A 22594-nucleotide genomic window follows, 5' to 3' on the forward strand; every position below is an offset into this window, starting at 1 on the left:
AAAGAAACCAGTCACGAAAAACCCGCCAGACGGGTTAATACAATAGACCGCTATAGAGTAATGCAATGCAAAGCGTGGTTTTCATTGTGTTTACGGTATTTAAACTGTTTTTTTTTGGGGGGGGGGGGGGGTTAGGGGGGGGAAGTTACCTAGGTTAGTTTAGGTTACATATTTAATATATGCTATGGTTCACCCCCCCCACCCGTATGTGCAAATATATAGCCCAAATTTGTTTATAAACTATTATATATTCATCCTATTTTATTTTGTTTCATTAGCATTAACCAAACTTGACGTTTTAGAAAGGCCCGTATAATGCACCAGTACCCTTTTTTCTGCTGATTATTTATAGAATTTTCTCCTCCTAAAAAAGATTCCTGTTTTCTTTGTGGTTTTTGTTTTCATTAGAGTACTAGTCTTCCAAAATTATACAGATGTAGAGAAATACCTTGAGCAAGTTTATTTGAGCTAGTTTTACATGTTATATAGACTTTGAAGCAATAATTTTGTTCGTTTTAAGTTCTAACTTTTCTCCTTACTTTTACCAGAAAATATTTTTTTTATGAAAGTTAACTTTTTTTTTTTTTTTTTTTTTTTTTTTTTCAACGTAGACAATAAACCTGACATAGAGATCTTTTGTGAAGTTTGGGCGATAATATAAAAAAGGTCAACGTAACTTTTCTTGAAATAGGGTGTTGAGGGACGAATGGCACCCAAACTATCAGCTGAATACCCAGTTTTGAATTTAAGTTTCTTATGAACATGACTACGAAACGTAATTGGCTTACAGTCCAATGTTATTATTTAAATTACTTTTAAAAAACTAGTTGTTTTTACAGAAGCAAAGAGCGAAGTTGAAATTAAAGCTGACAAGAATTATTGCTTCACCGATTACGCAAAATATATCGACAAAGAACGAACAAAAATTATTGCTCCACAAATTGCGCAAGACTTAATCTACAAAACTAGCTTAAAGAAATTGGTTCGTGATATTTCCAATATCTGCAGGTTGCTAAAAATATCGCATTACTGAAAACAAAACCAACCCTCCAAAAGATATTCTCTTAAGAGCGGAAAATCCCACAAGTAGCCTGCAGTAAATAGAAGACTAATTTATAAGGCTCTGAATAGTCTTTCACTGACTGTGATATAGATAACCTTTAGTATGCAACTATAATCCCCTAAAAGAACAGTCAATTAAGCTCAGTTTTCATTAAAGTTTTAATTTTTAGTATTCTACAGATAATGAAAAATATTATGAGTCAGTTTTTTATAAACTAGTTTTGTAAATATATCTTGCGATAATTTGTGAAGCAGTAATTTTTGTTCCTCCTTAGTTTAAGCCTCGTTCTATATTTTCATAAAAGAAAATTTTGTCTTTTTCAAATTATTTTTTGCTTTTTTTAACATACACAATAAACATCACAGTTTTTTTTTCAGTTTAGGCTTTAATATTAAAGAGTCAATACGGATTTTTGTTTAAAATTAAATAAAAAAAATAAGTTTTTTTTACTGAAAGTAAGGAGCGACATTAAAACTTAAAACGAACAGAAATTATTCCGTACATGAAAGGGGCAGTCCCCTCCTCAACGCCTCGCTCTTTACGCTAGTGTTTTTTATTGTTTAAAAAAAATAGAGCTGTGAGAAAGTCAAACTTTAGCGTAAAGTTAAAAAAAACTTGTTTTTTTTATTTAATTTTTGAACGTTTTTGAATAAATGCAGGTTTTGATCTTGGCTCACAGTACATGAATAATTAAAGCACAATTTTCATATTAATTTACTTTTATTTGGTTAAATGGCTCTCTCGAAACTTGTTTCATTTTATTTACAAACGTTTTTATTAGTAATAAATATACGTAACTTACGAATTAACTTACGTAAAGAACTTCTATATTCATATATTTTTAATACATATATTAGGGGGTTCGCCCCCTAGTCAATACCTTGCTCTTTAAGCGAAAGTTCAAATTTTGTTCCAATTCTTTAAAAATTACCGATTAATCACAAAGGCCGTTAATTAGAATAGATTGCTCTTATGAAAGTACTAAAAAATCTCTGGCTTAAAGAGTGAGGTATTGACTAGGGGGTGAACCCAATCATGTATGTAATATTTTCTGATCTTTTTTTAAATAATGCTGGGAAGTCCGGCGTCCCCTTCATAGCAATGTCCCTTCCCCCATGAAAACTTCCTTCAGGGAAAGATCCTCCTACATAACCCCAGGCACGTACGCAGGAATTTGTTTCAGGGGGGGCCAAATCCTTCAAACCCATTATTCTGTGAGAAAAATCAGAAAATTATGGGAAAATGAAAAAAATCGTGAGATTTTGGGGGGGGGGGGCGGAGGCCCCCCCTGCGTTCGTCCCTGCCCAACCCCCCCCCCACCCCACTACCAGGAAAAATCTCCCCTGAAAACGTCTGTACTGTATACTTCCCATAACCAATACTATATGTTAACATTGGGTAAAGTTCATAACTTTCAGCCCTCCTCCCGGGAACTTCGGGGGAATAAGTCATCCTAAAAGACATACTTATAATATTTTCGAACATGCTGAACAAAATGACTATCTCAAAATTTTGATCAGGTGACTTTGGGAAAACAATGATTGTGGGAGGGGGCATAGTTGCCCTCCATTTTTTTGGTCACTTAAAAAGGGCACTAGAACTTTTAATTTCCATTCCAATGAGCCCTCCCACGATATTCTAGGACCACTAAGTCGATACGATCACCCCTGGGGAAAAAAAGTAAATAAACACGCACCCGTGGTCTTCCTTCTGGCAAAAAATGCAAATTTCCACATTTTTGTAGATAGAAGCTTGAAACCTCTACATTAAGGTTCTCTGATACGAGGAATATGATGGTGTGATTTTCATTTAGGTTCTATAACTTTAAGGCGATCTTTTCCCCTTTTTTCGAAAATCAGACAAATTTTTTCAGGCGCGTAACTTTGGATTAAACTTGATGAACCTTATATATTTGAAATCAGCATTAAAATCCGATTCTTTTGATGTATCTATTTGTATCAAAATACCGTTTTTTAGAGTTTCGGTTACCATTGAGCCGGGTCCTAATAACCAATGCTATATGTTAACATTGGGTAAAGTTCATAACTTTCAGCCCTCCTCCTGGGGGCTTCGAGGGATTAAGTCATCCTAAAAGACATAGTTATAATATTTTCGACCATGCTGAACAAAATGGCTATCTCAAAATTTTGATCAGATGACATTGGGAAAAAAATTAGCGTGGGAGGGGGCGTAGTTGCCCTCCATTTTTTTGTCACTTAAAAATGGCACTAGAACTTTTAATTTCCGTTCCAATGAGCCCTCCCACGATATTCTAGGACCACTGGGTGGATACGATCACCCCTGGGAAAAAAAAAAATAAATAAACACGCATCCGTGATCTTTCTTCTGGCAAAAAATGGAAAATTCCACATTTTTGTACATAGGAGCTTGAAACCTCTACAGTAGGGTTCTCTGATACGCTGAATATGATGGTGTGGTTTTCATTAAGGTTCTATTACTTTTAGGGGGTCTTTCCCCCTTTTTTCGAAAATCAGCCAAATTTTCTCAGGCTCATAACTTTTGATAGGTAAAATTAAACTTGATGAAACTTATTTATTGGAAATCAGAATTAAAATCTGATTCTTTTGATGTATCTATTGGTATCAAAATTCCGTTTTTTAGAGTTTCGGTTACCATTGAGCCGGGTCGCTCCTTACTTACAGTTCGTTACCACGAACTGTTTGATATGATATCAAATATAGGTACTACTTCCTACCTTCCTTAAACTTTCCTGAGAGATATTTATAACCTTGTCACATAACTAAAGGGACCTAAGGGAATATTGTCAGGGGTGGCTTAGAAAATTTGCACGTGAGAAATTCACCTATTTTCATGAAAAATGAATATTATTCAACGACATTTTTCATTAGGCAGTTTTTTCATGACACGTTTTTCAGTTTTTGCTTATTGAAGGGCTCAGAGGGGACGGGTATGCAAGAAAGGGGACTGTAAATTTCAGGTTAAGGATTTTCGACCATAAATATTATTATTGTATCCTTACCAGACCTTCGCTCCGGAAGGTGCTTTGTGGCACTTCACGATGGATCTATTCAGACAAACTTACAAGAAGCAGTAGATTTTAAACGAGTTTTTGAACAAGTCTCTGCGATCTTGCGGTAACCTGTAAGCCCTGGCAGAAAAAAGAATTAGAAATAAATGATGAAATGCATATTAAACATGCAGAGAAATGATTTTCCTCCTTTTTTAAGATGGGGAGGGGGGCTCAAATCCTTCAGTCAAGGGTTTTAAACCATGAGAAATTCATTGGTTATCTTAGAATTTGCATCCCCCTGCATTTTGACCTTCTTTGGGCAAAAGTTGATGTTTCGTGGTACAAGACGGTAGAAACGCCACTTTGCTCTGACACTATCTCATTTCTTACTTAAATAAAATAAGGAAAACAAGTTTTTCAGCTGAAAGGAAGGAGGATCATTAAAACTTAAAACGAACAGAAATTATTAATTATAAGAGGGGGGCTCCCCCTTCCTCAGCCCCTCTTTCTTCACGCTATGTTATTTAAGTACTTTATAAAAGCTTCTTATTCTAACTAAGCGGCCCTTGTGCTTCACGAGTCGTTCTTAAAGAATTGGAAAAAAGTCAAATTTTAGTGTATAGAGTGAAGTTTTGAGGAGAGGCCTCATATACGAAATAATCTCTGTTTGTTTAAGTTTCAAAGCTAAAGCTTGGCTAGATTCTCAGGAATTTCTTTTTTTTTATATTAAGGATGGCTTGATACGTAAATTTTTCTTGCCGTATCGATCTGTATATGTGAACTTAGATACGTTTGATTCAGATACACTATTTTTGCTTAGAGAGTCAGGTGAAGCAGCAAATACACTTGTTAAGTAGAAATGCCAATCTACGCAACCATAGGAGATACATAACTCTGACAGTATTTACTAAATATCAATCGATTCAGTGCGATGAGTTACGTAAGAAGTCTTCATTAAATCAAAATAGAGAAAAAGTGTAGATTCACTGTTTCGTGATTGGTAGTACTATCATTACTACTACATTTCTTCCCTTTGGGCCAATCTTTGTTTGTATCTGCCAACCGAACCGACAGATAGGTTGGCAAATGATTATTATTTTTTATTTTTTTTTGTGCTAAGCTAGAGACCCTAACTTTTAGTACTTTACTTATGATGGTGTAAAAATATCTCTGTGCAAAAAAAAAATAAGACGGTAGAATTAGTTTACTGTCAACCCTTTTTTTTTCTCGGTAAATCTAATGCACTATAATGTGAAATCCTTCTAGTTTCTTATTCGTTTTTAATCTGACCCTTTTCTTCTCAGCTTTTATGTTGAAGCTCCTTATTTTGCTCTCGTACTTAACTTAAAAAGTTAACTAACAAGTTTAAAATGGAAAGTGTAGACGCAGGAAAGGGGAAAATCATTGCTTACACATAGAATCTCATCTGGCCCTTCAATGCTTATAGCTGGCTCAGACTACATAATTTTCTGTTTCCACCTTCACAGTCTTTCCAATAGATCTGTAGTACTTTAGTCCTGATTACAGAAGAAGAAAATACTGTCATTACTTGTTTCCTTTTTTAAATTATCCCTTTTCATTTTTCACCATTTCAACAACATTTCAAGGATCTGTTTCATAGAAAATAAACTATTATGTAGTTTCTCTACAGTATTTTTCAAGATGAGAAAATGGAAACTTTGTAAAGACTGTTGGAAACGGAACTGACGTGAAACTTTTTTTTCAGCCTTCGCGACCACACGTCAGCCGCATCGTCGCCCTCTTTCTTTTGACGCAAGTTTTTGTCATTCTCAAACATCGACCTCTTGTTCGAACTCTTGCTTGGTTTATACTCAACGGCAAAGCTGATGATACCGGTGATGATTACTTTGAAAAATTTCGAAGTCTTCAATCTGAAAACCTTGACGAAAGTGAAGGGGACTCTGAAATCGAAACTGGAGTTGAGCCAAGTGTTATGACAATGAGCTCGAATGGGCATCCTGGCTTTGAAGTTAACATAACAGATGAAGAAAAGGAGATGATTAAAGAAACGCACCAGCTATCACTGGATGAAGGCCACTTCGGCCTTGTGAACAGACCTTTTTTGAAGTCAATATTCGATTGTTTAGACGTCAATGACACGGATTACGTAGCGCTTTTTGCCCTCTGCCTTCTCTATTCAATGAGCACGAATGAAGGTAAGGTTTTGCTTTAATGGTGCTGTTGTGTTGTTTTTTTAAAGTCATGTAAGTAGTAATACGTCTACCAATAATACGTTTCATATTATTGGTTGTTCTACTAGAGCCTGAAGCAATAAAATTACTATGTGTTTTGCCACGTGGCTGGAAATGATGTCAAACTTGTTTCCAACATGAGCCTGGTTTATAACGCCTTCCTGCCTTGTATAACAAACTTGGAGAAATGTGAAAGTTGTTACCTAAAGAAAGTTAATAAAGAGGTTACCAAAATACCCTAAGCTCCAAGCAAAGTTCATTAGTGTAACCTTCACATAACTCGTTATGCTTGAAGTTCCCGAAAGTGTCAAGTCCACATTTTTTGCACTGAACAAATTTTGAAAAAGTATACTACTTCAGAAAAAGCTATATTTACGATAGAATTAGGTATTTCTCTCCTTTTCTAAAAATAACGCTTAGACGAGTCAAAAAAAAGCAAATTGTTGTTTTTTTACCGTTTTTCTTTCTTTATTTTTTATTTTTGACGTTCCAAAAGGCTAATACAAAAGAAAAAAAAGTTTGGTTACAATCGATCACGGTAATGACATCTATAATGAGGATGATAAGAACTTAGGAGCCTCGTCTTCTGTCCCCTACAGAGGTTTGAACAGGCCGAGACTCCCAAAAGGCAAAATAAAACACTAGCTCTTGCTTCCCTCCAAGTTTGGTTTAGATCTGACGATTGCTACTTGAAAATGACGTGATGATAAGAATTTAGTGTCGCTCTTCCTCCTTTCAGAGGGATCAGGGTATTGACCCAGAAAGGGCACATCTAGAACAGTTATTCTTTAATTCTCACCAATGTCATTTTAGATTTGGCTATTCCTTCTGGTAGATGCCGAGATGACAAGAATTTAAGGATTCTTTTTCCTCCTCCACCCTCACAAAGAGGCCAGATCGATTTTGTTCCCCGAAAAAACTCAAATGAAGAATTTACCATTCGCTCATATTGTATATACTAAAATATTTTTGAAATATTCCTCCTCCGCCTTCCATAGAGATGGGATTGAGTTTTAGCCCTGAAAAGCCGCAGGTATGACACTTGTTCTTGCTTCTAATTTTCATTGAGTGCCGAAAACCTCCACGGGTAGATGTCTGGATGACAAGAATTTAGAGATCCTTCCCTTTCAAGAGATTGGACCAGGGATAGGGTTTCAAAAATGTTCAAATTGGAAATCTTATGCTACTGTCCACCACGTTTAACTGAGATCCAATATTCTTCTCTGGCAAATATCGGAACGAGTAAGAATTTAGCAACTTAAGAACCCATTCCCTCGCCACAGGGGTTGGATTTGGGACAGACTTACGAAAGATATAGCTGGGAGGCTAGCATCATTTTCCGCCAAGTATGGTTGAGAAAACCCTTAGGGAATAGGGACGTTGATCTGACCCTTAAGGGGGAGGGAAAGAGAATCGAACTATTTTTCGGAAGTAGGAGGGAGGGGTCCCTTCATGTGTTAAAGTATTTCTTATGGTAGATGCTGTGATGACAGGAATGCAGAGACCCTATCTCGGTCCCTTACAGAAATCGGACAGGCACTGACCTACAAAAAGTACAAATGGCCAGTCAAAAAGTAGTTCTAACCACGTTTAGCTGACGTCTAAGAGCTTCTTCTGTAGATGTTCTGATCACCAACTTTAGGGACCGCCTCCTACTCAAAAACAAATTATGGATTGTTTTTTAACAAGCTGTTCAGATGGTACAAATTGACCTCTTGCGGTAGAATTTTAGTCGGCAAACTATTACAGTTTATTTCAAAGTGTTGGCAACACTGGACATAGCTAGTTTTTAGACCGGGTTAGTCCTTGAATCTTTTGCGCACTGCATCACCGAAATTCTGTAGCTTGAACCGAGGAATCAAGAAAGCAAGTGCTTCTTAACTTTTGCATATTCCTTTCTCTTTCTATTTTTATCAAATGGTACTCTACATCGTAGGTTTGTGACGGATACAAAAGAGGGCCAATTTCAATGTTTTTGGCCCAATTTATGAACTTCAGCTCTTTTGACCCATATTTTTTTTTCAAACTGATCGGTAAACAATTTTTTTTTCGTGCCCTTTTGGCGAAATGTATTACTTGCTGAAGTCTCTTTGGCCTAAGGTATATGCTGTGAAAAACGACAGGAAAACACGTTTTTTACTACTCCTTTTAGTCGGCACGTAAGGCGGGAGGCCCTGGAAGAGTGTCACCTTCGTAGATTGAAAATTCTTGTTTTTTTTGTTTGTTTTTTTTTTGTTCAAACAACGTGTAAAATGCCCGTACTTTTGTCCTAACATCTATCTGAAAAATAGGCAATTTTCATTATATTGGGCCGCGGTCCCTAGGGTTGTTAGGGTCATGCAATCCCTGGCAGCATATTAATTGGACATTTTGACTATTCTAGCCGTAATGACTTCATGGTATTCTAATAAAGGGGCGTAATTGGATGCCCAGGGTCATAGGGGGCGTAGGGGGTTCGGTTTTAATGAGCACACATAATTAAACTACTAACAAGTTTTGGTTTTAACAAGGTGTAAAATGCCCATTCTTGCTTCTTAAAAATATTTGCGAATAACGGGCGAATTCTATAATTTTATACCCTTGTCCTTAAGGCTGTGTTGACTGTGCTCTCTCCGGAGGGATGAACACTGTTTGGACACTTCAATCATTTTGAGAAAATAATTGTCTTAAATTTTGATCTGATGCCATAAGAGGCTACGGGAGCGCCCTGGGCGTCAAATGGCACTGAAAGGGGAATGGTTGCCCTCCAATCACTTTAAGCGCTTAAAAAGAGATTTTCAAAGGATGACCTCTGAGTCATCCGAATTTTACAGCTGCTACTTCTTTGCGAATTGGCCGGGGGAAAAATTAAGTAATGCATGGAGACGCATTGATTTTACTTGGTCAACGTATTGCGTCGACACTGATAAGTCTTTGAACCAAGACCTGAGATAATTTTTTACCCTCCAACACTGAACAATTTTTTGGATTCCAGTTTGACTAATTATATTCCAGAACGCACTTATTAATTTCAGAACCCACTTTATGTTAATTTGCATAAGGAAACAAAGCATTCTGGACTTTTTCTCAACTGGGTAAATTATTCCACAACCAGCAATGAACTTGGTAAAATATTGACCAGCTGTTTTTCACGTTTTCTTCACTGTTTGTTTTTATGGTATTGGTCAGGGTTCAAAACGGTTCAGTTAAAAATATATTCAGGCTGTTTTTATGTTTCTCAGCTATATTAATTTTTTTTTTTTTTTCATTTCATGCCGGGCTATCAGAAGGAAGTTTTGGTAAGGTGTTTTTGCCTTTTGCATCGCCCTTTTTCATCTCATACCTTTTTTCGTGTGGATACTACAATTATTGCTATTAGTGTTTTCTCAACCAAGAACACATTGGTCTGTTTCTAGCACTTAATGAACCTTTAAGACTTCCAATGCCTGTCGACTTCTTACAATCTTTTAAACTCGATTTAGTCTTCAACTGAGATGAAATCAGCGCCATTGTATTTTGAATAACGATTTCATTACCATCGTCAATTACTGCAAAAGAAGATATAATTTCAGTATTTGCAGCATACATCGATACGAACGTTTTGCATTAGATTCCTTTTGTCAAGTTCCTTCACCGCTTTTTAGAATGAATTATGATATTCTATACTCATTTTACCCACTAAAGTTCGTTTCTGGTCATAATTAATAATGAAAGTTATGTAAAAAGAAATGATAGCAAGGGAAAGTGAGATTTGTTGGAATCGATCTGTATAGTTGGCGTTGAACCAAAACATGGTCAATCGTGGTTCAACTAAACTGCAAAATAAAGCCATGTTTTTTTTATTACTTAAGCCTTCTAGCTATAAAAGAATAGATCTATGAAAAATGTTCTCGTTTTTTTTTAGAGTGCTTTCAAGTGTAACATTTATTTTGGCTTTTGAGACGAAAACACGAATGCAAAGACCAGGAAATTTTGAAAGTTCGAACTAGACGACAAAATAAGATTTTACAAACGCCTCCAGGGGAAAAAATATTGATACAACTAGTGATGAATTACTAGGGAGAACGGCTCACTAATAGTGTTACTTCTTTCCTTTAACAAAAAATGAATAAAATTGGAAAAGGCTATGAATTATCATTAAGTGGATATGTTCAGAAAGACCTAAGTAAAAAAAAAAAATCTTGTTTTATTGGGTTTTTACCCTAATTCCAACAGGAGATATCAGAACTGACCTCAGAGTCGCCGTTCTTCTTTCTTTGCAGGCCTTAGGAAAAAGGGCTTGGTTAAAAAAGGGAAAACGAACCAAGGCCTCAGTAGATAGGGAACAAAAAACGTATCTATGATTGTCCAACAATCTGTTCTTGCACAAATTGGTTTATCAAAAATCATTTACTCTTATTCAACAAGGATTTTATGTCACATATTGTTGGTTAAAACAAGCAACAATCGTACAAGCTTTTTTTTTTTTTTTTTTTTTTTTTTTTTTTTTTTTGTTAAGAGATGAGAAATTTCGTAATTATAAAGCTACTGTAACTCTAGTCCTTGTATCCGTCTTCATTTCACCCCATCTTTCCCAAGAAATTAAAAGCCCTCCCCTTTCTATGTATTTTGCGTTTGGCGAAATAAGACCAGTTAGACGATCATTATGTTTATTTCCTAAAAGTATTAAGTAAATAAAAAATCTGTAAAAATAAGAAAAAAAACTACACCGCTGTGCAGCATAGCTTTTCTGATAGCTACGGACTTTTGGTGGCCGCTTTATAACTACAAAAAGTTTAAAGACTTTCGTAACTTCTCTGAGGTATTAACAGGGATCGGCCGCAGTCACTTTTGTCAATTTTTGTCCCTTTTTTTAGGACGTGTCACTTTATGTCACTTTTTCATTGAATTTGTCACTAAAGTTACTTTTTTGTTAATGTTTTGAGTTTTTTTTTTCAACAATTTAGTGAGCTAACGGAAGATTGGACATTCAAGTTCCTAGAAAAAGTAAGTTCAATCCTGATCAATAATCATCTTATAATTGCTCATAGTCCTCTGCTCACTGAGCATCCACCAAAGTTCCGTTTTATCTACTCTTCTCTGGCCCTTTTGACGTCTCAGCCACTGTTGTTTCAGCACTTATTACCATCAAGTCATCCATGCCCTGAAAGTTGCCGGACTGAAAGTGGTTCCTACAAGGCGAGCCAAAATTGGACAGAGAAACCGGTTTGGTCCGAATGTCCAGTCGGCAAAACTGAACTCTAATCGGTAAAACGACATGCAAATACGTGGCTGAACATTTGGATTGCTTGTGGTAGACCGCTACGTGGAACTGTTTTCGAGTTGAAACGGAGCACAAAATGCAAATACAAAGCTGAATGAAGAGGTACCAAATTATCCGGCAACAGTTCACTAGAAATAAGAAATCATGGCTAACTCTAATCAGACGAGATGATCGTCCATCTAGTGCTTCTCTGACACTGCATGATCGGCGCTCTTACTGTACTTCGGTGTATGGAGATGAGAATCTTACTATAACCAATCAGTATGAAACGGAAGTCTCCAGCTGGCTTGCACGTTTCTCAGGGCAGCATTGCGTTGTTCCCATTTCCCTTGAGAAGATCAAGTTAGCTATCAGAAAAGTACTTTCCAAAGAAAAGAATGGGATAAACAGCGACGATCTTACAATAAAACACCTCAAGCACTTACCTGAATGCTTCTATTCGCATTTTCAGCTTTTTTTCCAGATGTGCATCACCATGGGTTTTGTTACCAACACTTCTCTGAAAGGGGTCATCTCATCTATTGCCAAAAAAGGAAAAGACCCAAACGAATACAAATCTTATAGACCCATAACCGTCTCGTGAATCTTGAGCAAAGTGTTTGAATATGTGATTCTCTCTGAGCTTGATACTGGACACTTTGGGGACATTCATCTTGAATTCCAGAAATGTCTCGGGTGCCCAGAGGCTCATTGCCTTTTGGCTAACGTACTTATGGACTCGAAAAGAAATAAGTCACCTCTATATATGTGCACCATTGATGAATCGAAAGCGTTTGATAGCGTCAATCACATGCAAGCAATGAATGCTCTACTGCACAATGGAGTAAGTTTGAGCATAGTGAGACTCTGAAATTTTGGTACGAAAATTTGACTGTGTTGGCCAATGGAAAGGTACAATTTTAGATCCTGTAAAAATCAGAAGAGGTGTGACGCAAGGCAGAGTTCTTAGTCCTCTTATTTTCAAACATGCAATCTCCAAGTTTCTGGACCGTATCTCCCCCTTTCTCCAATTGCATGGTACTGACCTGTCTTACTTGGAATACGCTGACGACGTCCTTCTGCTTACTAGATCCAAAGCAGACTTACAAGAAAACCTGAATCGACTCCATGTGACTTTCAATCTATCGGGCTTTCTATCAATATTAATAGGTGTGAATTTTTTACTTTCAATGCACCGTAAAGTTATTCTGTCACTCTCGGAAATCATGTTGTCCCTACGGTATTGGAGCTGAGATATTTTGGTAGGCCTATTATGATTGCAGAAACGATCATTAAAACTAGACAAGCAATTGCTAAGCAAACAACTACCGCCATTAAATGTACTTATTCGACTGTAGTGCCAAATCGCGGACGCTACTCCATGAAATCTCTGGCCTTGATTTATCGTTCAGTGTGCCTACCACACATAACCTACCTCGCCGGTGCATCCCACATGCCGTCAGTGAGAGACACTGAAAACTTCAAAAAGTGCTATTATAAATATGCAAAATTTTTACTGCACATACCCAAGCATTATAGGAATTCCCGCCTTGAAAAATATGGTCTTACAGAGCCATCCAAACAATGGTCCAGCATTCGAAATAATTCAGTGTTAAAAGTTAAATTAGATAGACGACGTTTCTCACCTGCATTTATTTGAGTGTCGTATCTTTATCTTTTTGGAAGCTGGTTTCTCTTACTTTTTTTTTCTTTATGTAGTGCTCAACTATAAACTATTTTTTAGATGGTGATTAAATGTTATTATTATTATTATTATGTCGGTAGCTGCAATATCCACACAGTGCATAATGCGTTCCAAAAAGGACTGCAGGATCTCGGCGAGAAATGTTCTGATATGATAATTGTTGTTTACCATTTCTTCAGCGGATGGTCTGCTCGTTGTGCCGATTTTAGACAGTGTGAGCTAAAAGTTAAGGCTCCGCGACACAAGTTCGTAAACTATGTCCCCACTAGGTGGCTTACCATAGGAGAAGCTGCAAACCGCTTGATCGAGCAATGGCCTGCTCTGATTGAATATTTTCTGGAATTCCTGCCAAAGAAAATAAGCTTAAAGCACTTTATTTCACTTCTGAAGTATCTGAAAAGTGTCAGTTGGCTAAGAAAGCCAACTACGAAAGCTGAAATCGAGTTTGTTGTGAGTTCTGCAAATACCTTCTCTGTATTCACTAAAAGTGTTTCAACGACAAGAGCCTTTGATTCGTGTGCTGAATCTTGATTTGTGTCGCTTATGAACAGTTTTTTCGTGGACAGATTGTACATGCCAATGATGTCAACCATCACCTCGCCGTGGGGTTTGAAAGCATAGACAGTGCTGCAAAACTATATCTAGAGCAGCCTTTGTGTAATGAGCAAATCTTAACAGCTCTTGCTTCTTCGAAAGTGACCCAGAAAGATAGGAAACTTTTTTTCTTGGAGTTAGGAAGCACGTCAAAGCTGCATTACTGTATTTTTTGGCAAAATGCCCTGTGAACAACGAGTTTTTCTGAAGCCTTTGCTGCTTCAGCCTTCCTAAGTAATCCCAGCCGATGGGTTGCAGTGATGTTCTCTGCATTGCAAGAGAACTTCTGTCTGAGACGAACATAGAGAAAGTTGAGAGAGAATGGTTACTATTACAGTTGGACCCTGTGTCACAACCCACGAGCAGTACAAGAATCGGTAGCTATTGGCAAAAGATCCAAGAACTGAAGACACCAGGTGGTGATATGAAATATCAGGCCTTGGGTCGAGTAGTTAGAGCAGCTCTTTCGCTCTGCCATGGAAGCGCAGACGTGGAACGAGGATTTTCTCGTTTAGCTCAGTTGATGACTAGCATGCAAGTCCGTACAAAGGAGCGGACCCTAAACGCTAAAGCTTTTGTTGCTGAGGCTAGGCACAACTATGAGAACAAACCCGAGCTTGTGCCGATTACAAAGAAGTTGCTGTGTTTGACCAGATCAGCTAGAGCCAGCTATGAACTAGCTTTGAATTAGTTGCAAATAGAAAAGCTTGAAACGGAAAAGAAAGATGCTGCACTGGCAGTTCAGGACCTAGTCCAGAGGAATCAGAAAATAGCGAATCTGGAGTCATACATTTTACGAAAAAAAGAGATGGTTAAACAGAAGAAAGAAATTGGTAGTACTCTTCTGAAAGAAGCAGAAGAACGCCCGAAGAAAGCAGTAGAAGAAAAGGACTTTTTGAACATTGGTCTGGCTCAAAGCATGCTGGAAGCAGCACTTAAAGCTCGTTCCGACGAAAGAGAAAGTCAGATAATTCTGAATCTGTGGAAGTACTTGTTTTGAAGAGGAAATCAGAACTGATCGATCGCCTACGGTTAGGGTTTACTAGAAAACTATTCTATTAGATCCTAGAACTGGAGACACCAGCTGGTGATGTGAACTTTCAGGCCTTGGGTGGAGTAGTTAGTGCAGCTCTTTCGCTCTGCCATGGAAGTGCACATGTGAAGCGATGATTTTCTCGTTCAGCTCTGTTGATGACTAACATGCAAGCCCATACAGAGGAGCGGACCCTAAACGCTAAAGCTTTTGTTGCTGATGCTAGGCACAACTATAAGAAGAAACCCGAGCTTGTGCCGATCACAAAGAAGCTGCTGTGTTTGACCAGATCAGCTAGAGCCAGCTATGAACTAGCTTTGAATTAGTTGCAAATAGAAAAGCTTGAAACGGAAAAGAAAGATGCTGCACTGGCAGTCCAGGACTTAGTCCAGAGGAATCAGAAAATAGCGGATCTGGAGTCAAACATTTTACGAAAAAAAGAGATGGTTAAACAGAAGAAAGAAATTGGTAGTACTCTTCTGAAAGAAGCAGAAGAACGCCCGAAGAAAGCAGTAGAAGAAAAGGACTTTTTGAACATTGGTCTGGCTCAAAGCATGCTGGAAGCAGCACTTAAAGCTCGTTCCAAAGAAAGGGAAAAGTCAAATAATTCTGAATCTGTGGAAGTACTTGTTTTGAAGAGGAAATCAGAACTGATCGATCGCCTACGGTTAGGGTTTACTAGAAAACTATTCTATTAGAATTTGACGTGGCATAAACTGTTGTTGAAGTTTTCATGTTGGCCAAAAATGTTTGACAAAAATTGTAGATCCACACCCAATAAAAAATTGATCTGGACTATTAGTGTCATTGCGATGTTGTTATAGGGCTAATCGGTTTCATTCCTCATGTTAAATCTTTCTCGGGCATTTAAAAACGTGCAAAAAGGAAAATAGTGTATATAGCTGCAATAAAAAAAATGTTCATTAATAATCCCTTTGACTGGAATGGTTTTGCCAGGAATAAGATTAGCCGAGTACATTCTACCCTTGCCTAAACAACTGGAACAGTAGGAGTTATAGTACCATCTTCGTCAACTATACGTAATGTTTCTAAAAAAAAAAATTGGGTTTCGCCATTAAGATACCCGTCAATATATATTGCGCTTTCTTTTTAAATATCACTGAGTCACGACTAGTCAGGTATTTGCAATGAAGCTTACGCTGCTTTCAACCTAATCAAACGTAATCCAATAAGTATGAAATAAGACTTGCTGGAGACTCGAGCAATGGGATGGAATGACCGACGGAACGACAATTCTAGACTAAGGACGTGAGAGATATCTTAAAAGTGTACGATCTTGACCTAGACATATATATAAAAGATTTGTAAAGGGTAGAAATTTTATTCCTGCGCAGCACTTCCAATATATTATCGAAGTATTCAACAAAAAATCAAGGGGACTGCTGAGAGCAAGACATTAAACTCTTTAAAAAAGTATGTGGGAATTTTGGGGGGATGCCTGGTACCCTTCTAAATACGCCACTGGAAAAACGGTATAGGTTTCGTTAAATATATTAAGTTTCTTGTGGAAGAGCTAAACCCGATTGTGTTAATGGGTTGAACAGTGATGATCATACTGAGTGTTATGATATTTCAGTTTTTCAAGTTGTAGAATAAAGTGGGATGTGGAAAAATCGTCCAAATTTCAGTTTGATCCGATGCTATATATGAATGACTTATTGCCTAGGGTACAGGGGGTGAATGCGTCCTTTCCGATCAATGTTTAGCATTAAAACCACACGAGATCTTAGTATTTATTATAAAACTTCCAATTGTCTACGATATTCGTTGAATTTTTTTACCAGTTACCTAGGTTTTATCCCTGGAATTAGGTTGTTTGATTCAGTGCTTCTGCTATCCCCAAATTTCCTCAAAAGACAATTGAGTTTTCGGAAATCGTCCCGAAAATTAACGTTTAGAATTGCATGAACGCAAGAAAGTAAAAGTCGTTAATTTTTGTTAATATTAATTTTGGAGAGATTTTGGACAATCCAACTTTCTTTTGGGGAAATTTGGTAGAACCCCGAAGAATTCGGGGATGGTGGAAGCACTACTTCCTTTTAAAAAAAAGTCAGCAAACAGGTTTCCAGGGATGTAACAGAAAACGAAAAGAATTTTCGTCCTTTTTTAGGCCCCAATTTGAAGGCAACCCCTGTCCCCAATTTTAAATTATTCTTTTACGTTTCCGTCCCTTTTCCCAACAACCTTTTGGTGTAAGATGCGCTTGTAATTGGTATTCTTTGGCTATTGGCTTTTTCTGGAATTAATTACAAAAACTGTTTCCACAGCATAAGTTTTTCAAAGTAAAGTAAAGAACTCCATCAAACAAAAAATGAGCAAAAATAAAATCAAATAATCTACCAAGCGTGAAACTACCACAAATCATCATCGATAAATAAATGAAACCCAAAACGAACAGAAATTACAATAAATAACTGAGTCAAACTCAAAACGAGTACACGAGTAGGGCTCAAAACACCTATGCCATCCAAAGGCCAGAACATAATTTGCACTTTACTGAAAGAAATATAAATGTTCTTACTTTTATAACTTTAATAAATCAAATAATATTAACATTTTGATTACTAAATATCAGTATATGTATATTAAACTGACAATGCATATTCATTTGAATTTTTTTCAGTGAAGTGCAAATTATGTTCTGGTATTGGAAAGGCATAGGGGCTGTGAGCTCTATTCATGTTAATTTCTGCTCGTTTTTAGTTTGACTTGATTATTTATTGTAATTTCTGTTCATTTTGGGTTTCATTTATTTATTGAAGCTGATTTGTGGTAGTTTCACGCTTGGTAGATTATTTCATTTTATTTTTCTCATTTTTTGTTTAATTAATGTCTCTTCGTTTTATATTGACATAGTCTTTTCAGGGAAAAAGAAAATAATACTTTAAATCTTTTCATTTTTTAAGACTTTATAGTTTGGCCTGCTATTTGTACGCTGGAGAAAAATTTTCAGCAATTTTTAACAGCATACACCCTTTTAAAAATCTGGACACAAATAGTAGTGTTTAATTTTGTTTCATACCTCCTCTAGTTGACCCGAAATAGAAAACTTGATACCATTCGCACAAAAAATCTGTTTACTTTCTTTGATAGCTTGGATACACTTACGCTATTTTGATTTGGTTAAATTTTAAGAGCAGAAGTAGCCCCGAAAGTTTGAACATCAGTCGTTCTTGGGATACTGCTGGGATGCCTTATTGGGAATTAACATTAACACAGTGCATTTTTTATTCAATCTTAAGACAACATTTAGTTTTTAAACATAATGGGCAAATGGGAGGGTGGGCGTGGGAAAGGGACTAGTTGCCCTCCAATCACGTTCGACTATCAAAAAGGGCACCAGCCCTCTATATTTCCAATCGAATGAGCCCTTTTCGAAGTTCATACGACAATTCCTCCGGTACAAAGTGCCTTGGTCTAAAAAAATAAAATAAATAAAATAATAATACATTATACCCACTTCAACCTTTACAATAAAAATATCAAGTCTTCCAATCACTTTTGACTCCTAAAAAGGGCACTAGCCTTTTCAATTTCCAATCGAATGAGCCCTTTTTGAGTTTCTACGACAACGCTTTCTAGAAACACCTTATATGCCTCCAGGGTATAAACTACAACCCTTGCCCTAAGGGCTGTGAGGGGGTTGTCATCCTCAAAGACGTAATTTCCAGAACTTTCAAGGACGTTAATCAAAATGGTTGTCTCAAGTTTTGAATTGGATGTGTTTGGGGAAATGTTTGACGTGAGAGGGGGGTTAGTTGATATCTAATCACTTTCAACTATTAAAAAGGACACCAGCCCTTTCAATTTCCAATTAAATGAGCCCTTTTGAAGTTCCTACGACAACGCTTTCAATAAAAACCTCATATGCCCCCAGGGCTTAACTTACAACCCTTGTACTAAGGGATGGGGGGGTGTCATCCTCAAAGACCTGATTTCCAGAACTGCCGACTACGTTGAACAAAATTGCTATCTCAAAATTTTGATTGGATGCTTTTGGGGAAATGGTGGGCCTGAGAGGGGAGTTAGTTGCCCTCCAATCACTTCCGACTATTAAAAAGTGCACTGGCCCTTTCAATTTCCAATCGAATAGGCCCTTTTTGAAGTTTCTACGACAACGTTTCCTATAAAACCATATATGGGGGTTGTCATCCTCAAAGACTAATTTCCGGACCTTTCAACCACGTTGATTAAAATGGCTATCTCAAAATTTTGATTTAATGTGTTTGGGAAAAGAGAGTGCGTGGGAGGGTGGTTACTTATCATCAAAACGCTTTTAATTAATAAAGAGAGCACAAGACAAATCAGTATCCTACTAAGTGATACCTTTTCGAATTTTTTATGAGAGCATTTTCTATAAAAAAAAACTTCTTTGCCCCCAGGGCATAATTTACAACCCTTGCATTATGGGCTGTGGGGGGAGTGTCATCCTCGAAGGTGAAATTTATAGACTTCCTAACTACTTCGAGCAAAACGGCTAATTAAACACTTTTACTGGATCTGTTTGGAAAAATGGTGGGTGTTAGAAGGCTGATACTTATCCCTAAATGATTTTTAACTACGAGAAAGGGCACAAGCCTTTCTAATTTCCAATTTAATGAGTCCTTTCTTAAGTTTCTACAACATCACTATCTATAAAAACCTTATATGCCCCCAGGCTATAACTTATAACGCTTGCCCCGAGGGCTCGAGGGGGCTATCATCCTCAAAGACCTAATTTCTGAAACTTTTTACTACGTTGAACAAAATGGCTATCTAAAAATTTTGATTGGATGTGTTTGGAGAAAAAGGTGGGCGTGAGAGGGGGGTTAGTTGCCCTCAAATCACTATCGGCTATTAAAAAGGGGACTGGTCCTTGGAATTTCCAATCGAATGAGCCCTTTTTCAAGTTTCTACGACGAGGCTTTCAATAAAAACCTTATATGCCCCCAGGGCACAACTTAGAACCCTTACCCTGAGGGCTGTGAGGGGAGCGTCATCCTCTTATATATAATTTCCCGACCTTGCAACTACTTTGAACAAAATGGCTATCTCAAAATTTTGATTGGATGTGTTTGGAGAAATGGTTTGCGTAGAAGGGGTGTTAGTTGCCTTCCGATCACTTTCGACTATTAAAAAGGGCTCTAGCCATTTCAATTTCCAATCAAATGAGCCCTTTTGAAATTTCTACGACAACACTGTCTATATAATAAAACCTTATATACCCCCAGTGCATAATTTACAACCCTTGCCTTGAGGGCTGTGGGGGTGTCGTTATCCTCAAAGACCTAATTTTCAGATCTTTCAACTAGGTTGAACAAAATAACTATCCCAAAATTTTGATTGTATGTGTTTGGGGAAAAGGTGGGCATGAGAGGGCTGTTAGTTGCCCTACAATCACTTTCGACGATTAAAAAGGGCGCTAGCCCTTTGAATTTCCAATGGAACGAGCCTTTTTTGAAGTTTCTAAGACAAAGCTTTCTATAATCACCTTATATGCCCCCAGGGCATAACTTACAACCCTTGCCCTTAGAGCTGTAGGGGAGTGTCCTCCTCAAAAACATAATTTCTATTTGGAAATCAATTACGCTGAACAAAATGGCTATCTAAAAATTTTGATTTAATGTGTTGGGGGAAATGGTGGGCGTCGAAGGGATGTTAGTTGCCTTCCAATCAATTTCGACTCTTGAGACAGGCACTAGTCGCTCCAATTTCCAATCGAATGAGCCCTTTTCGAAGTTTCTGCGACAACTCCTTTGATACGAAGTGCCCTGGTCCAAGACCAAGAAAAAAAAATAAAAATAAATAATACATTGTGCCCACATCGTTCCTTACTTAGGCAGCGCTGTTGCGCTGCCTATAAAATGCGGCCTATAAAGCTCATCTAAAAGTATTTCCAAAGTATCTCGTCATTCAAATCCTTTTGATATGTGACTAAAAGAGGGTCGACACGTTTTGCGCTAATATTAACGTTGCTTTTTGAAGTAGCTTAAGTTCTGCAAGTTTATTCACTCCTATGGGGCTGATATATAAACTTTAATCCAATACTTTTCTTTAAATCCTCTTCGCTAGCTTCTATAATATCAACAATCTTTATTTTCTTCGTTCTCAGTTCTTTTTCCCGACCCTTTGATTGTTACCACCTGCGTTAGGTATCAGATAATTTTGATTCTGAAACTTTTGAAACCCGGATCATTTTTATTTTATCCTGGAGGCTTTCTAGTCAAAAAGACAAAGGAGAAAAAATCATTCCTATAATAATCGAACAACTTCGAAGTCAGTTCTCAGTCTTGCCTATGTTAAGATAGGCATGGAGTAAGGGTAATTCAAATGAGTTTTGCCTACTGGGAAAGCTTTTTGGAATTGCAGTGGGGATGACCGAGATTTTATTCTACGATGGCTATCTACCGAGACTTTAACTGTTTAATTCGTTCAATTTTTTTTATTAGGCATATATTAAATAAAATATTTTCTGTAACACGAAAGAATAGCTGAAAACCAGATAAGAATTAGAGTCCTCGATCTTTAATACTGTTTAATGAAGGAAGTAAACAAATGTTTTCTTCGGATTTTCTTTAAAATTTATGGCTTTGGATCGATAACCTTTGGCCCAACACCAGAGACAAGTCTGCCAAATCTGAACGATTGCGTTTTTAATTCATGCAAATAATTGCGTTCAAACAGTATTGATACTTAATTCAGTTAAAGCTGAAAATCTTCTTTTAAGTAAGAAAAAGAAAGTTACTATCATAGGCAGGAACGATGCCTAAGTAAAAACGATGTGGGCACAATGTTTTTTTTTCTCCATACCGGTGCACTTCGTATCGAAGGAGTGGTCGTAGAAAATTATAAAAGGGCTAATTCTATTGCAATTTAGGTTGGCTAGTGCCATTTTTAATAGTTAAGATGGATGGGAGGGCAACTCGCCCCCCCCCCTCCACGCCCAAAATTTTCACATAAACATACAATAAAAATTGTTAGCTAGTAGTTTTGTTAAACGGATTTGTTTTCCTGATAGAAAATATCTTTTTGAGGTGGAAACTCCCTCACAACCCTTGGGGCAAGGGTTTTATGTTATGCCCTGTGGGCATATAAGGTTTTTATAGAAGGCGTTGTCGTAGAAACTTCAAAAAAGGCTCATTCGATCTGAAATTCAAAGGGCTAGTGCCCTTTTTAATAGTCGAAAGTGATTGGAAGGCTACTAGCCCCCCTCCCCACGCCCATCATTCCCCCAAACACATCCAATCAAAATTTTGAGGTAACCATTTTGTTCGGCGTGAGTTATTTTGGGATAGGAAGTATGTTTTTTAGACGGAAAATCCCCCAGTACCCTTAGGGCAAAGGTTTTAAGTTATGTCTTGGAGGTATATAAGAACGTTGGTGGCACAATGTACTATTCATTATTATTTTTTTTATTTAGAGCATGGCTCATTCAATTGGAAATTGGAGTGGTTTGTGCCCTTTTTCATAGTCGGAAGTGATTGGAAGGCATCTAACACCCCTTCCACGCCCACCATTTCCCAAAACACATCCAATAAAAATTTTGAGATAGCCATTTTGTTCAACGTAGTTGATTTCCAGATAGAAATTTTTTTTGAGGAGAATGGTCCCCCCTTGCCTTCATGGCAAGGATTTTAAGTTATATCCTGAGGTCATATAAGGCTCTTATAGAAGCTGTTGTCTTAAAAATTGCAAAAAGGCTCATTCGATTGGAAATTCAAAGGGCTAGTGCCCTTTGAAATAGTCGAAAGTGATTGGAGGGCAACTCGCCCA

At 37.3% G+C, this 22594-nt stretch overlaps 1 protein-coding gene across 7 annotated transcripts in view; it reads left to right on the plus strand.

The window, feature by feature from the left end:
• ema (C-type lectin domain containing ema) overlaps positions 1–22594 on the plus strand; it is a 191540-nt gene that overhangs the window by 126354 nt on the left and 42592 nt on the right. For all 7 annotated transcript variants that reach the window (XM_089106377.1, XM_089106376.1, XM_089106378.1 and 4 more), the window contains one exon: positions 5782–6232. In XM_089106377.1, coding sequence (XP_088962503.1) covers positions 5782–6232 — 451 coding nt within the window. The remainder of the gene's footprint in view (positions 1–5781; positions 6233–22594) is intronic.

This window comes from Artemia sp. Qi Xiang Cuo, chromosome 20 (assembly GCF_049724085.1).
Source record: "Artemia sp. Qi Xiang Cuo chromosome 20, ASM4972408v1, whole genome shotgun sequence".
NCBI lineage: Eukaryota > Metazoa > Arthropoda > Branchiopoda > Anostraca > Artemiidae > Artemia > Artemia sp. Qi Xiang Cuo.